This window comes from Anoplophora glabripennis, unplaced genomic scaffold (assembly GCF_000390285.2).
Source record: "Anoplophora glabripennis isolate ALB-LARVAE unplaced genomic scaffold, Agla_2.0 scaffold136, whole genome shotgun sequence".
Taxonomy (NCBI): Eukaryota; Metazoa; Arthropoda; class Insecta; order Coleoptera; family Cerambycidae; genus Anoplophora; species Anoplophora glabripennis.
Window position 1 is genome coordinate 859813 of NW_019416313.1, and position 13273 is coordinate 873085.

General features: G+C 33.7%; 1 protein-coding gene across 1 annotated transcript; it reads left to right on the forward strand.

The window, feature by feature from the left end:
• Window positions 1-1416: 1416 nt before the first annotated feature.
• LOC108914239 lies at window positions 1417-6410 on the forward strand. The gene is made up of 3 exons (XM_018720005.1): window positions 1417-1553; window positions 5501-5982; window positions 6171-6410. Exons 2-3 carry the CDS (start codon window positions 5543-5545, stop codon window positions 6343-6345), a joined length of 615 nt encoding a protein of 204 aa, XP_018575521.1. The 5' UTR covers window positions 1417-1553; window positions 5501-5542; the 3' UTR covers window positions 6346-6410.
• Window positions 6411-13273: the final 6863 nt, after the last annotated feature.

A 13273-nucleotide genomic window follows, 5' to 3' on the forward strand; every position in this document is an offset into this window, starting at 1 on the left:
TATTGGAAATGTATTTTGATAGTTTTCTTTCTTTTAGATATCATTTTTTTAATTTACTTTATCTTATCTTTGTTTTGTTGTTCTATTTTGTGTTTTGTGTAAAGTGTGTTTCTTAAGTTTTATTAGTGAAAATTACATTAGCAGACAGTAAGATATTCTAGGCTCTTATATTAAAAATATGTACGGTTCTAACATAGTGGAGGTTGCTTTCGCTGTACAGCAAAAATAAAACGCTCTCTCAACGGTACAAATAAAGTATTCTTATTGAAAACTAAGCTTGTGGAAAAAGACGACGTTGTCGGTTCGAATGTTTGCTGGAGAGTCAGTCCTCGTGGTGTGGAGTCGTTCGCAGAAGTACCTGGTCCTTGGCCCCAATCTGCCGGGGTCGTCTTCCGGGAACCCTGGTGCGTCCGGGCGGCGTCTCGCTGGCGCTATTGACGCTGTACTTAAAAATGGGTCACTTGCAATATGTGTACCCACAATAGTAATTATGTCCAATTAAAAATTAAAAATAAAAAATGGTGGAGGCGCCGCTCGATGTACACTGTGACATAAAATAACAAATATTTCTATTCTGCACTATGAATTTTACCGAGTTGAATCAAGAGGATATTATCGTTGGCAAATTCTTTACGGAATTTATTTTTGATACAAGCAGATTACGATCGTCATCTATGCAAAAATTTTGGGTTGTTAACCATCCGTCCTTGGCGTTCTGGGCTTAATGAAGTTTCACTTACAACATCAAAAACAAGCTCTACGCATGTGTTATCGATCACCAAATTTGCATTATGCTGAAGTTAATAGTTTAGAGACTGTAAATAAAAATATCTTTTTAATTTTCAATTTTGAGGGCCCGTAACTTGTTAACGAAAGCCCGTATGCAAAAAAATTATATGAAGAACTGATATTATTTTGACCTCAACTATTTGTACTCAACACACCACAATTTCAGGAAATTTCCTTGTCATATTACAGCGTTGTACAAACAATTGAATTTTGCGTTTCGATATAAGTATAATAATAGTTTATTAAAAGGAACACTCTGTATATTTGTAATATACCTGCGATGGGGTAAATTAAAGTCCTTTTTAATTGAGTGTAAACATTTTCCTTTCCTACTAGTTTCGGCTGCTATGCCATCATCAGGGGAAAAGAAAAATGACAACCACATTGATTTTCTTTCAAAATTGAAAATGGTTCATTATGGAGCGTTCACCGTGTGCAAGGGAAGATCCGCCAGATATTTCGTTGGAGGACATCCCCAATAATAAATAAATAAAAAGGCTAATCAATAGAGGACGAATCAACAGGACTGAGCGTTTACCTGATATTCAATATTGGCACACACGCCCAGCGCCAGCAGCGGTTGTTATCTTATCTCCACGCTCTATGAAATATTTTACCTGCCGTCGTGTTACTGGTTTACGTGTGCGATTGTTTCGGCAGTCATATATTACCGTGCCTGGCCTACTTTGTGGTGTCTTGATTGAGAAAAAAAAACGGATAGGTTTATTTATATTATGTGACACGAGTTCTTCGGAAGAATCAAGGTATACGCTTAAAGAAAATAATCACGAATTTTGTTAATCTGTGCGTTTGTTACCGTCATCAAACGTGTAAGGATAGTGTTGAAAAATGTCCAAATAATGAGTAACAGTAGAGGTGTTCTTAAATGATTGCTTCTATTTTGGAATAAGTGACATTCGCAAATTTTTAAAATGTGATCAAATTTTACAACATATTTCTACGCTATGAAACCTATTGAATAGATTTCAAATTATTTTTTTTTGTAACGCACAATGTTCTTCTATCACCAAATTATTTCATTTACCTAAAAAACTTTGGGGGATTATAACAGGAAAAATTGAACATCGTAAGGTAACATGTTTCTGTTACACTGAAATCGACAGTCTTTTGTTTATAAGCAATTATTGAAATTATCTCGAAAATCCAAGACAACAAATCAGATGCACTATTTTTTTAATTTTAGGGATTTCTTTTATATATTTACAAATATGTTTAATACTTTACTATAAATCAGTTTTACGTCGTTAATAATATTATTGACTAACCAGATTAAATGACAATATTCGTTTTGTTTTTTGCTGCAAGAAAGCTTGTAATGACTTTTTCGTATTTGCAGGAAATGTGTAAAAATAAAATCATATTACATATTAGGTGTAATAAAATCCACTCAAAAAACGATCGAAAATTTGAAACTCCGGAGGTACCTCTCCTCTTGTATATTTAAATCCAATCCATTCTTTTATTTCATCGTACAAAACGCACAGTGTCGCTCGCAACGTGCTCATCTATTCCTGGCCTTAACTACGTACAGGCTGTTCCGGAAAAAAGTTCAAAAAAAATTAAAGTGTGTCATAAAAATATTGATGCAACTATGACTCTTTCGAGCTCAATATTAACAGTTACTTTTTAATTAATACTCGTATTTTGCTATAACTTTTTTCAAGGTAAGCGATTTTTTTCAATTTTGGTACACTTATTATTAACAACAAACTGCACCTACGAAAAAAAAGATAATCATAATTATGAAGCTGCAAAGTGTTTAAATTATTTTTACTGACTTTAAAATATATTATAGATTTTTTTTCACCATTTTGTCTATGAGCAATTATTCAAAATATTTCAAGTACACAGGAAAAAATCAAAGACACGTTTTGACTTTAAGATTCTCTCTTGTGTATTTACAAATAGATTTCAATTTTTTTTAATCTCTTTAACGACATTAATGTTATCGTCAATTATCCAGATTAAGTAGCATCGTTCATTTTGTTGTTTGCTGCAAGAAATCTCGTTTGACTTTTTCAGAAATGTGCAGTAAAATATGTAAAATAAAACGGTATAAATTATTAAGTGCAATAAATTACTGTCAAGATAATTCCGTAAAAAATAAACATTCCCAAATTTGAAATGCTCAGGCCTGGAATAGACCTCAATGAGATACCAGGTAATTCAGAAAGAAATACAAAAAATTTAACTGGTTCTAATCATTAAAACAATGGTATAATATAGTCTTTTCAAAGTCAGTAGAACGTGTAAAAAAACGCCTGGCAATAAAATTTAATGACTCATAGGCGTCCCCAAAAAAGTTTTCTGCTAAAGGTAAAAAATTATAATTTGTATATAATGTGTAGAAAATTTCTATTATATGCTCATTTGGCAAACAACATATTTTTATTATTTATGACCTCAAACAATTTTATTCCATTGATGGTAAATTTCGTTTTGTTCCGTTTCAAAAGGTCTCCAAAATGCCGTGTTGTAATAATATTATTTCTCCCTTTCGCAATTGTAATATCAATGATTAATAGAAGGTGCCTATAATAAGTTAAAATTACCTGAATCACACCAAATTCCGCATTGCATTGCTGCACTGCACTGCTGTGCAATTTGTCAACCAGTTGTCAACAGCTGAGATTTATTTACTAATGACCCAATGCCAGCTGCATTGGGTCACTGGGATAGGTATAGAGAACCATTATACCATTCGATGGAGAACAAAATTGTTCATCAGGTTGCGCAAAAATATACAGGGTGTTCCATTAAAAAAAATAAGTTAAGATAGTTTAAAGGAGACTAAATTCGGCATTAAATTTCTACCACCCTGTATGAAATTAAGTTATTTTGAAATTATGGCAGGGAAGCTTAGAGTTTCAATTATGTCTCCTATAAATTTTATAGCTCTAAATCTATTATTGCAAAATACACATCTTTTTGAATTAGGCAATGGTTTTTAATTTTTTTTTGAAAAAAAATGAAATATCAAAAACGGTTAACTTTAAGAATAGGATACCTTTATGAAAGTACACCTAAAAATTGACGTGGAATCGAAAATTGCAATAATATACAGAGTGTTTCATTTAAAATAACGAAGATGACGTCAACTTCCGGTATAACCGGAAGCATTGGGTGGACGAAAACACTATTGCCCAAATTTTCAAAACTAAAAACAAAGTAGGCTCTGAAATATGTCTAATGTCTCGTCACCGTGGGACACCCTGTATATAAGGTAAATACATATAAAGTAGATTTTTTGGATTAAAATGTGTTTTTATTTTATTAATTTATTTTAACAAGAAATTACACTGAAAATGCACAGGATGATACACTTACGAAGAAAAACGCCTTCGTAACTGCAAAACACAGTATGCACTGCAAACTGCTACGATAAACGCCACCCCAACAAATAGGTATCGTACGAACTGTTATTAATATTTTGCTGTAACTTTATTTAAGTAAAGCGATATTTTTCTCCAATTTACTATTGACAAAAAGAAATGTGTCGGTTAACACAAGTAATCGTCAAATTTCGATAAAAATAGAAGTACTTTTGTCCCTTTTCTAATTGATAATGTGTGTAAATTTATCTTTGCGAACTGTCGAGAGTTATTAATGGATTCAAGACATTGTTTCGAAATTTCAAAAAAAAATTACATTTAATGATAAACCGGTATCTCAAATGACTAAATTCTTTGATAACAAAAACCAAAACAATATTGTTTTATGTGAACTACCCTTAATTATTCTTCCTAATATTAAAAGAAAACAAACGAACTGATAGATAAGAGTTTGACGACCTTTACAACTTCCTTGGCTGTCTGCACTTTAACAAATTTCAATTTCCATATTTATATAATATTGCGAAAATATACCAATCAAAAGCGTTAACAGATTATTACGTGAACAATAGCATTAGTAATACGTTTAATAAAAATAGGCATCTGTTGCGAAATGTCAAGTGGTTTGTTTAATCTATATAATCTCTATATATTAACATGTAAATATAATCGAATTATCTTGTATTTTTCAAAAGTAATTAAGATATGATGTCAGGTGGGTAAGGATATGCGCAAAACGTTTAACTTATTTGTAAAGTACCTACATACAACAATTTATTAAATTTGTACCTTGTCCCGCGAATTGACCAGATCTTTATCCATTTGACTTTTGCATCTGTGCAATTCTTACCGAAATAATTTTGTCGCGATAAAATATGTTGAATTATTACTTTATTCACGATTATGTTCATCAAGTTATTAGCATTCTGATAATTTTAGATAGAATTGATTAACATGAAATACCTAGATAAACCATCAGTAATGTACTTGGGTACTACAGTGATATAGCTGGGCATTAAAACGATCAGGCTGATATTCGTTAACCATTTGACTTAGATTTTCTATTTGGCTTTATAAAAGTTTCGGGAATTCTTAACAATATCACTGTTCAAATAACGATAAAATACTTTTAATATGTTTACAGTCTCGTGTCTTTCCATGTTCAGAAAATTAAGTACCTCACGGACCACATTTGGGCCCCCTTTCATAAATCTATTTACATTAACCGACTAAAGCCAATTACGAGTAAATTAAGAAACTTTAAAATCATAATATCGTCACCAAGTCTGAACGAATCCTAGCTTTGATAGCTCTTATCATGTTACTTGGACAGAAACTACGAGAGTGTCTTTTTCCAGATACATGCATCCGCTGGGGCCTAGACCACATGTCACCCGAAAATGTCCAAAACTGGAAAACCCAAACAGACTAACATCCCCGACGGTAATAGACTGAACCGAAAGCATCGCCACAGTCTACAACCCAGCCCCGTCAGCGAGGTTCCCCCTGGTGCCTTGAGGCACACCCAGAGCCACAGGTACGACTCCCAAGGCAAGAAAAAGAAGAAGACCGCTTACGCCGCCGACATCCCTTCGATAATGGAAAGCGAAAACTCCGATGACGAGTTAGAGAAGGACGTTGTACTGAAGATGGATAAAACGAAAAGTTCCGTCTTAAACGAGAACGAAAAACGAGGAACGAAGGCGACGAAATCAAAGACCAAGGACACAAGCAACAAGGCCCCGTACGTATTCGAGAACGCTGCCTTTGAGGGAAGCTTGCAGTCCAAAAGGGGCAGCACTGCGACCTCGTCTAGAGCTCCCAGTGTTCAAAGTTTAGAGTAAGTACCCTAACAAATGTTCACGTACCTTTTTTGCAAATATAAATAGTTATTCGCTTGTATTGATACCCCTCCAAACATCCACATAAACTATGATCTAATGGACTCAAATCCGGACACCAAGGAAGTTATTAGATCATTTGGTGTAAACGTAACTCACCCTATATTGATTCTGTTTTGGTTTTCAGGATAGTGAGGGAACAGTACTGTTGCTGCGCCAAAAGAACCAAGTGCGAAAGGATATTACTGACTATGGTTATAGTGCTATTTATAATCGTTGTTGTTCTCGTTGTTGTGATAGTAATTGTAGCAAAACAAGATGACATTAGGCAACTTACACAGGCGATCCGTAGTTTACGTTAGTATTAAGTTTTTACGTGTTACCAAATATTAAATTTTAATATACGTAATATACGTTTTGTTCCTTATTACTGCCAAATTATGAAAGAATAATTTTTTAGCCAAAATTCTTCATGACTTCCAAATGTACTTACCATAATTTTAATGTCTATCTATAGTAGTCGTGAATGAAGAGAATTTTTCAATATTCAAATATTCAAATCGAAAAATTATTTTGTCAAGAGGAAGTTGGTGGTACCCTAACACAAGCTTCCACAGAAAACCAAAGACGTAGGTATCTGCACGATTCAACCCTGAATCAAAATGTCGGCAACACATTGTACACCAATGCAGAAATGGTAGACGTGCATTTTATCTATGAACATGCCAATGGTAATGGACTTAATGCTCGTCTTCTGCACAATGAAGATTATCTTAATCACCTTAATCGGCGGTTTCTTGACAGTGGAAAAATTGGTGAAAGCTTGAGGTAGAAGGTTGGAAGAAGTCGGAGAAAATGCTGAAGAACTTCGTGAACTCAATCCGCAAGCAATTTATTTCAACTTTAGTCTGTCTGGACACATGGTTTTCGCTCTACGAAACAAAGTATTGAAAAAAGTCCTGCGACTTGGTTTTTACAGAAAATAATTAATACTCTTTTTCGCGGAGTTAAAATTAACTCGCATACCCAAATATGTTATTGATACTATCAAAGCAGGCTTCCGTGCCACATTCTTAAAGAAAACACCGACGTCTCACTTGACAGACTACAAGTAAAGTGATTAGGTTCGCCTCATTTGGTACGGCAATTAATTATAGACATGTTTATTGTTGTCGTTCATAAAGACACTGCCATAATAGGCTTTTTTTTCGCGAGTGAAGTCGTATGTTGTGGTATGTGATGTGTGACTGAAAAGATTTAAACTACCATATGACAACTAAGATCAAAAGAGATACAAATAGTGACCACAAGTCAGATATCCACCAATATTCAGTCGCGAAAAAAAGCCTACTAGGTATCACACTGTATTCAATACTAAGACTTTTTTGACAACTGTCATAAAATTGACATGTAAATCCTGTTTTCTAAGTGTCAAAAGACACTTTAGTAATTTTTGTTCTAGATTGTTGCAAGAATATGACTACACTATTTATTTCAATTGAACAAATTTTACCACTCAAACTAATGAACTACCATTATTTTCTTTGTTCCAAAATTGCAAATTGGTTCCCAGTATTGCAGTGGATAGGAGGAAGGTACAAATCGACACGAATAAGTTTGCATCTGAGATAGCTCCGCCCACATATGCGACTGGGTACAGCAAAAGAAATGCTCACGAACTCTATTTGTCTCAAATCGACGTCTTATCCCTCAATCAGAAACTTTCAAAATTGCTCTATTTCACACTTGATTTTTTTTCTCAAAATACATCTGAAATGGCAAATGTCCTATGAGTATGTGTCTTTATGTCCACATATTTTTTATCTTCTATGTCTTGTACTGTCATATTTAGTAATTCCTCTTCTTCTCTTTTTGGAGTCCATTATTAAAATAACCTACAAAAAGACACCAAACTATTACATTAATACAATATTTTGAGGCAGTTTTAGAAAAAAAAACACCAAAAGCGTGATTTGCAATTCGTTCATTTAATATTTCCAATACTGTACACTTACTTCAGAAAATTCCTAAAGTTAGCTACCGGGCATTTAAAATTTCCAGTAGTGTAGATAGAAATGGATCTTAAAAAACCTACTAGCCGATTTATAAAACTTTAATGGCTATTAAGTCCATTTCCTTTTCTACAATTACAGCGTTGGCAGTTTATTGCAGACAGTATCCCGTACGTCGTTCGAGACGGGACTATTTCAATTCAAACGGTACGTAACACTGCCCTATCGGTAGGTACTGTTTTTGAGTCGTCTGTGTAAAGTTAAATGGTGAATTAGTGGCATTAGTGAACAGCGTCGTCTCTAGGGGGGCGCCAACCAAAGTATGTTTTTATGGTCGATGTTTTAAAACGTATTTAAATTTAAGTTTTAATTTTTTAGACTAAATATTTGTTTTATGGGAAAGATCGTTAGAAAAATGTACGTTAAAAATGTATTTCATTTACAGTTATACAAAAAATTTATGCATTTCTAATTCCGTAGCTATTAGCTGGAAAAAAAAAATATGAAGTGTCGCGTTGAATAAGTTGTCGCTGTTTTCCAACAGAGAACCACAAGCGTGTAGTTTAAGCAGTAAAGCAGACTCTAAGCAAGCCTGAAATTTAGTGTACAGGGTCGGAAAGTCCTATTAGGAAAGTCCTAAGTATTCGATAAAGAAAGTCATAGAAATCCGTGCGATAGAGAAAGATGGCTATAATGAAAGCGTCTAAGCACTTCTTATTTGTGGAAGGGCGAAATGGGCGGTGACTATTAGACGCCTTCATTATAGCCATCTTTCTCTACCGCACGGATTTCTATGACTTACTTTATCGCTCTGATGTAACGGCCGATGAACCATGGGGACTTTCCGACCCTGTATATTATTTCGCCGCAGTGTAAACTACTTTTTTGCATAGTTTATTTATTTATTTATTTAATTATTTAAGCACACAAATTTCTTGTTGAGACTATGGAGATCGGGCTTAGTCGCGAACAACATGCAGAGATTGGTTTAGATGCTTCAACTTTTTTACTTTTTTACGCAAAGATAAATACGGCGCTACTGGATAATTGTTAGACGTTTAACGGCAGTCTACTTTGGTAGCTTCTTGTAAAACTATACAAGTCTTAGGAATACTCCTTAGACTACAAATAAGTGGTTACAGAAAAGTTACACGACACTGGGTTAAGCGTGCATACCTTATCTCGGAACAGTAAGTTTGCTTAATATGGAATTTTATTGGCGATCATTTATTTAAAAAAAAAAAATGTTTATACGAACCCGCAAAAATCTATTTGCTGTAAAATGTACAGTAGTAAGAATACTGGAATTTTCCGAGTCCTGTCGATACTTTACGTTGCAATTTTTGCGTCTCAATAATTTAAGAACAAATATCAGATCAGTGGTTGTATATTCTTAATACTTCAACAGAACAAGGTTTAAGAAACATGTTTTATTTTTCACTTAGGCGATATAGCTTGTTCATTACTAGGAAACAGAATAGGAAAACAACGTCATATCACTCTAGGGCGAAATAAGCGGACCTAAATATTATCGCCCGTATTTTGACCCTATTTCGTACCCTTCTTTTCAGCAAGGGTAGCATAGTAAATGTGTCTTGTATAAATGAAACTGACAAATGAGAGTACAAATTTTATTAACATTAATATTAAATAAATGACAATAACTTGCTTTAAATTAACAACAAAAATCATTTACAACCGTCTTTAAAAACGAAAGTACAATTTGAAAAGGAACCTTTAACAGTAACACCAGAAAAACTACATAAATTTTCTTTGCCATCTAATAAATGTTGTTTATTTTCCCTCACAATCAATTCAGAAAAATTGTCATCTCTAGTCCTTTCGACTCATGCTATTAAACGAGATATTTTGTTCTTGGACGCTATCTCCTACACATATCCAGAGGCTACAGTATCGCTCTTCCATTTTCCATGTCTTCTCAATGTTATCATATCTGCACCTGCATCTACGAGAAGAGTTGCCGATGTACGACGCATACAATGGCCTGTGTACATTTTAGCATCTGCGTAACCGAGATATTTTGCAATCCTGGATGGTATGCCCAAGGTATTTTTGCCTACTAGCTGCGCAGTACGTCGACCATTCCGATATGTCAAAAAAAAACGCCGTTCTTTAATTTTGGTCGCAAAGATAGATACTGTCGATACAATTGGAGAGCGTGCATTTCATTTTCTTCCACAATAGTAAAAGATTTTGGTACTCCAGTTTTTGTATCGTTAATGTTTACTACAACAATTCCTTTGTCATCTGTATCATCTATCGAGAGCTTTACCAACTCATCTCTTCTTAATCCTCCAAAAACACCCAGTACTAGAACAACCTACAATAACAAAAACCTATTAAGCACATGCAATAATATAGCCAATTATTTCCTATATTATCTTTTTGAAAAGATATATATGACTTGATGCTTCTCTAATATAAATTTCAAAATATTTTCTCTTGTCAACATCTTAGATTTTTTTGGAATATATGATTTCGATATTTGTTTCAAATAAGTGTCTAATCGATGATATTCTCCTATATTTACCTACTTTTCTGCGCACTAATAATGTGGTCTTCAACATTGAATACTTTGTCCACAATGTGTTAGGGCAGAATAATTCTGACTAATATAAAAGATGTATAAAAAATATAAATTATCAAAAATTATAAATATTAAAGTGGCAAAAGGTAATACACACCAGTTACTGGAAATATTCCATTAATAAAGTTTCACTAACAGATGTCACTGTTTGTCCAAGTCTCAAAACGTTTATATTCTTTATCGTAAAGTAATTTAGATTTCGTAGGCAGTAATTCTTCATTGGCTTTATTGACTCTAGCAGCAACTATTGCTGGAATATTATCCATTCTGCCTTTTCTATACGTCTCCTCAGAATCAAGCATCAAACTATCAAAATCAACAAATTTTGTGGGTGTCATAGATACATCATGGATACAACGTTTATATGTATATTGAAAAACTGTTTTCATTCTCATTTACATTTAATTATTAAATTTAAAATAAATACAAAATCAGATGTCTAAGTAAAAATTAAAACGTTGTATGCACCACAGGAAATACTAGGATGATTATGCCTTTAGGCAACCTGTCGTCTGCGCGCATAATCATCCCTGTATCTCCCTTGGTACATAAATAACTATATCACGATATAATAGTAATAATNATCTTGTCTCGTTATAGTAGCCTATGTACTCTTTATACATAAAACGTAATCATGCACTATTGTAATAAAACATTGACCACTAATAATAATAATAATAATAATAATAATAATAATAATATCGATAGAAGAAAAAAAAACAGAAATCTTATAACTGAAATAACTAGTAGCTACTACAAGTACATTATTATGGTAATCTAGACAATGCAGAATTTGATACTGATTTTTTACTGCCTAAAAAATGTATATGACAAAAATTCATCATATTTCACTTAATACAGCGACACATTTCGATGTACAGAGTATATTCCACTTTGGCCAACACTGCCTTGGTATTTTAGAGCATGTTTGTCGGTTTTCGAACATGCCGTTTTAGATTGAAGTTTGTAACAAGAGATGGTCTATGTACACAGGGATAAAAAAGGTCAGTTGCTCTGACCATGTTCCGAACACTGGTTACTGAACTGCCGATGGATCGGGTTGACGTTCATTCATAGGCAGGGGCAACTCCGCAAATGGCTCTACTACGTGGTCCGGTTTAGCTCGGCACCATTTCCACTTCTCGGATTCGCCTTCCTTTCTATTTCTGGGTTTCTGGAACTAGGCATCCCTTTGTAGAGACTTTCAGGTAATTATTTACTTTGTCGGGTTTCCGTCTGGTTCGAGTTTCGTCGATTTCGAATAATTTTTTATCTCCAAAATGCGACCATAGAACGGCTCTTGTTCCTTTACATAGCGTCGCTGGCGTAACGACGGGGACTTTGGAAAGATCAGTGAATTTTGGTAGTTCCCACAGCGCATCGTTCTCGATGTCTCTATAGACAACATCGACCTCTGCTGATGTCGACTACTGCGCCTGGAGAGGTTTATGTCTGCTGGGAGTGGTTCTGGGAGCGACTTGACGACGGGAACTTTGCAAACTGAGGTAAAAATTTGAAGTCCCGTGCCGCGTTCTCTGCTTCTAATGGCTGGTAGCTTACATCCTTTGACGGCTTCGCTATCCCAATTGGAAACAGTAGTAAAATTTTAAGATCCGCTCCCGACCTGTATTATGACATTATACTGACCCAGTCTAACGTAATCTGACCTCAGCAGAGTATCCAAATATTGGACTTTAAAAATAGTTTAAAGCAAAAATGAAATTTTGCTATTAGAAAAAAATAAACACGTAATTAAAATAACACCTAATACTATCCAATTTTTCACAATTTTGAACACTTTAGTCCATGAAACAGGGATAGAAACATCTTTTTTTAAACAAACATTTAAAATGGACTCAAAGTATGCCACACTGTGTATATGAAATAAAAAAATGTATTGTTCTTTAAAACATTACTCTGCAAAAACAGCGAAAATTTCATTGAAAACACTCCCATTTGTTTATATGAACAATACAGATTAGTTATAATCAGTAACCACAGAATTATCTATTCAGGGTCAGTTGTTGACCTATCAATGTTTAAATAATTTTATATTGTAATAAATAATGACAGCTATATATATCGTAGTTATCGCTTCTGGTCAACAACGATTAAAGTTTACTTTATAACAGTAAATTTCGAATTGTATTGAATAATATACAATTCTTATACAGATTAAAAAAAAAGATTAATATGTTGTGGTTTTACTTTGATATCACAATGAATCATACGGTTATCTGCATTTTTTTCATTCATACCACTAGGTACAGCCTTGGTTGAATCTTTTATATTTCAAGTTGAAATGTACAATCTGTGCCAAATTCCAACTCACAGAATCCTGAAGATATCGCAATAAAAACAACGAAACATCGACAAAGTGTAGTAGCGATTTTTTACTTTTTCTGACCTAAACAATATAACATACTATTTCTACAAACATCAACTAGTCGTTTTCTCTGTTTGTTTTTATTTGTTTGGTCGTGTTTTTTTTAACATAATATTTTCTATAATAATTATATTGTTCATAAGTATTTGCGACAACTTTTCATATTTTCCATATTTAAATGAGTGAGATTACAATTTTATTAAGATCAATCTCGATTCCTGTACAATTATCGCCAGTGTTATAAAGAGGAGGGATCTCGCCATCGAGCACCGGTGGCCAAGCTC

What these genes read in the sequence shown, in the direction of transcription:
- LOC108914239 (XM_018720005.1), top strand. Translation starts at nt 5,543, where the DNA reads ATGTCCAAAACTGGAAAACCCAAACAGACTAACATCCCCGACGGTAAT. An exon ending in CCCAGTGTTCAAAGTTTAGA is followed by an intron (nt 5,983 to 6,170) that starts GTAAGTACCCTA and finishes TTTGGTTTTCAG; the next exon opens with GATAGTGAGGGAACAGTACT.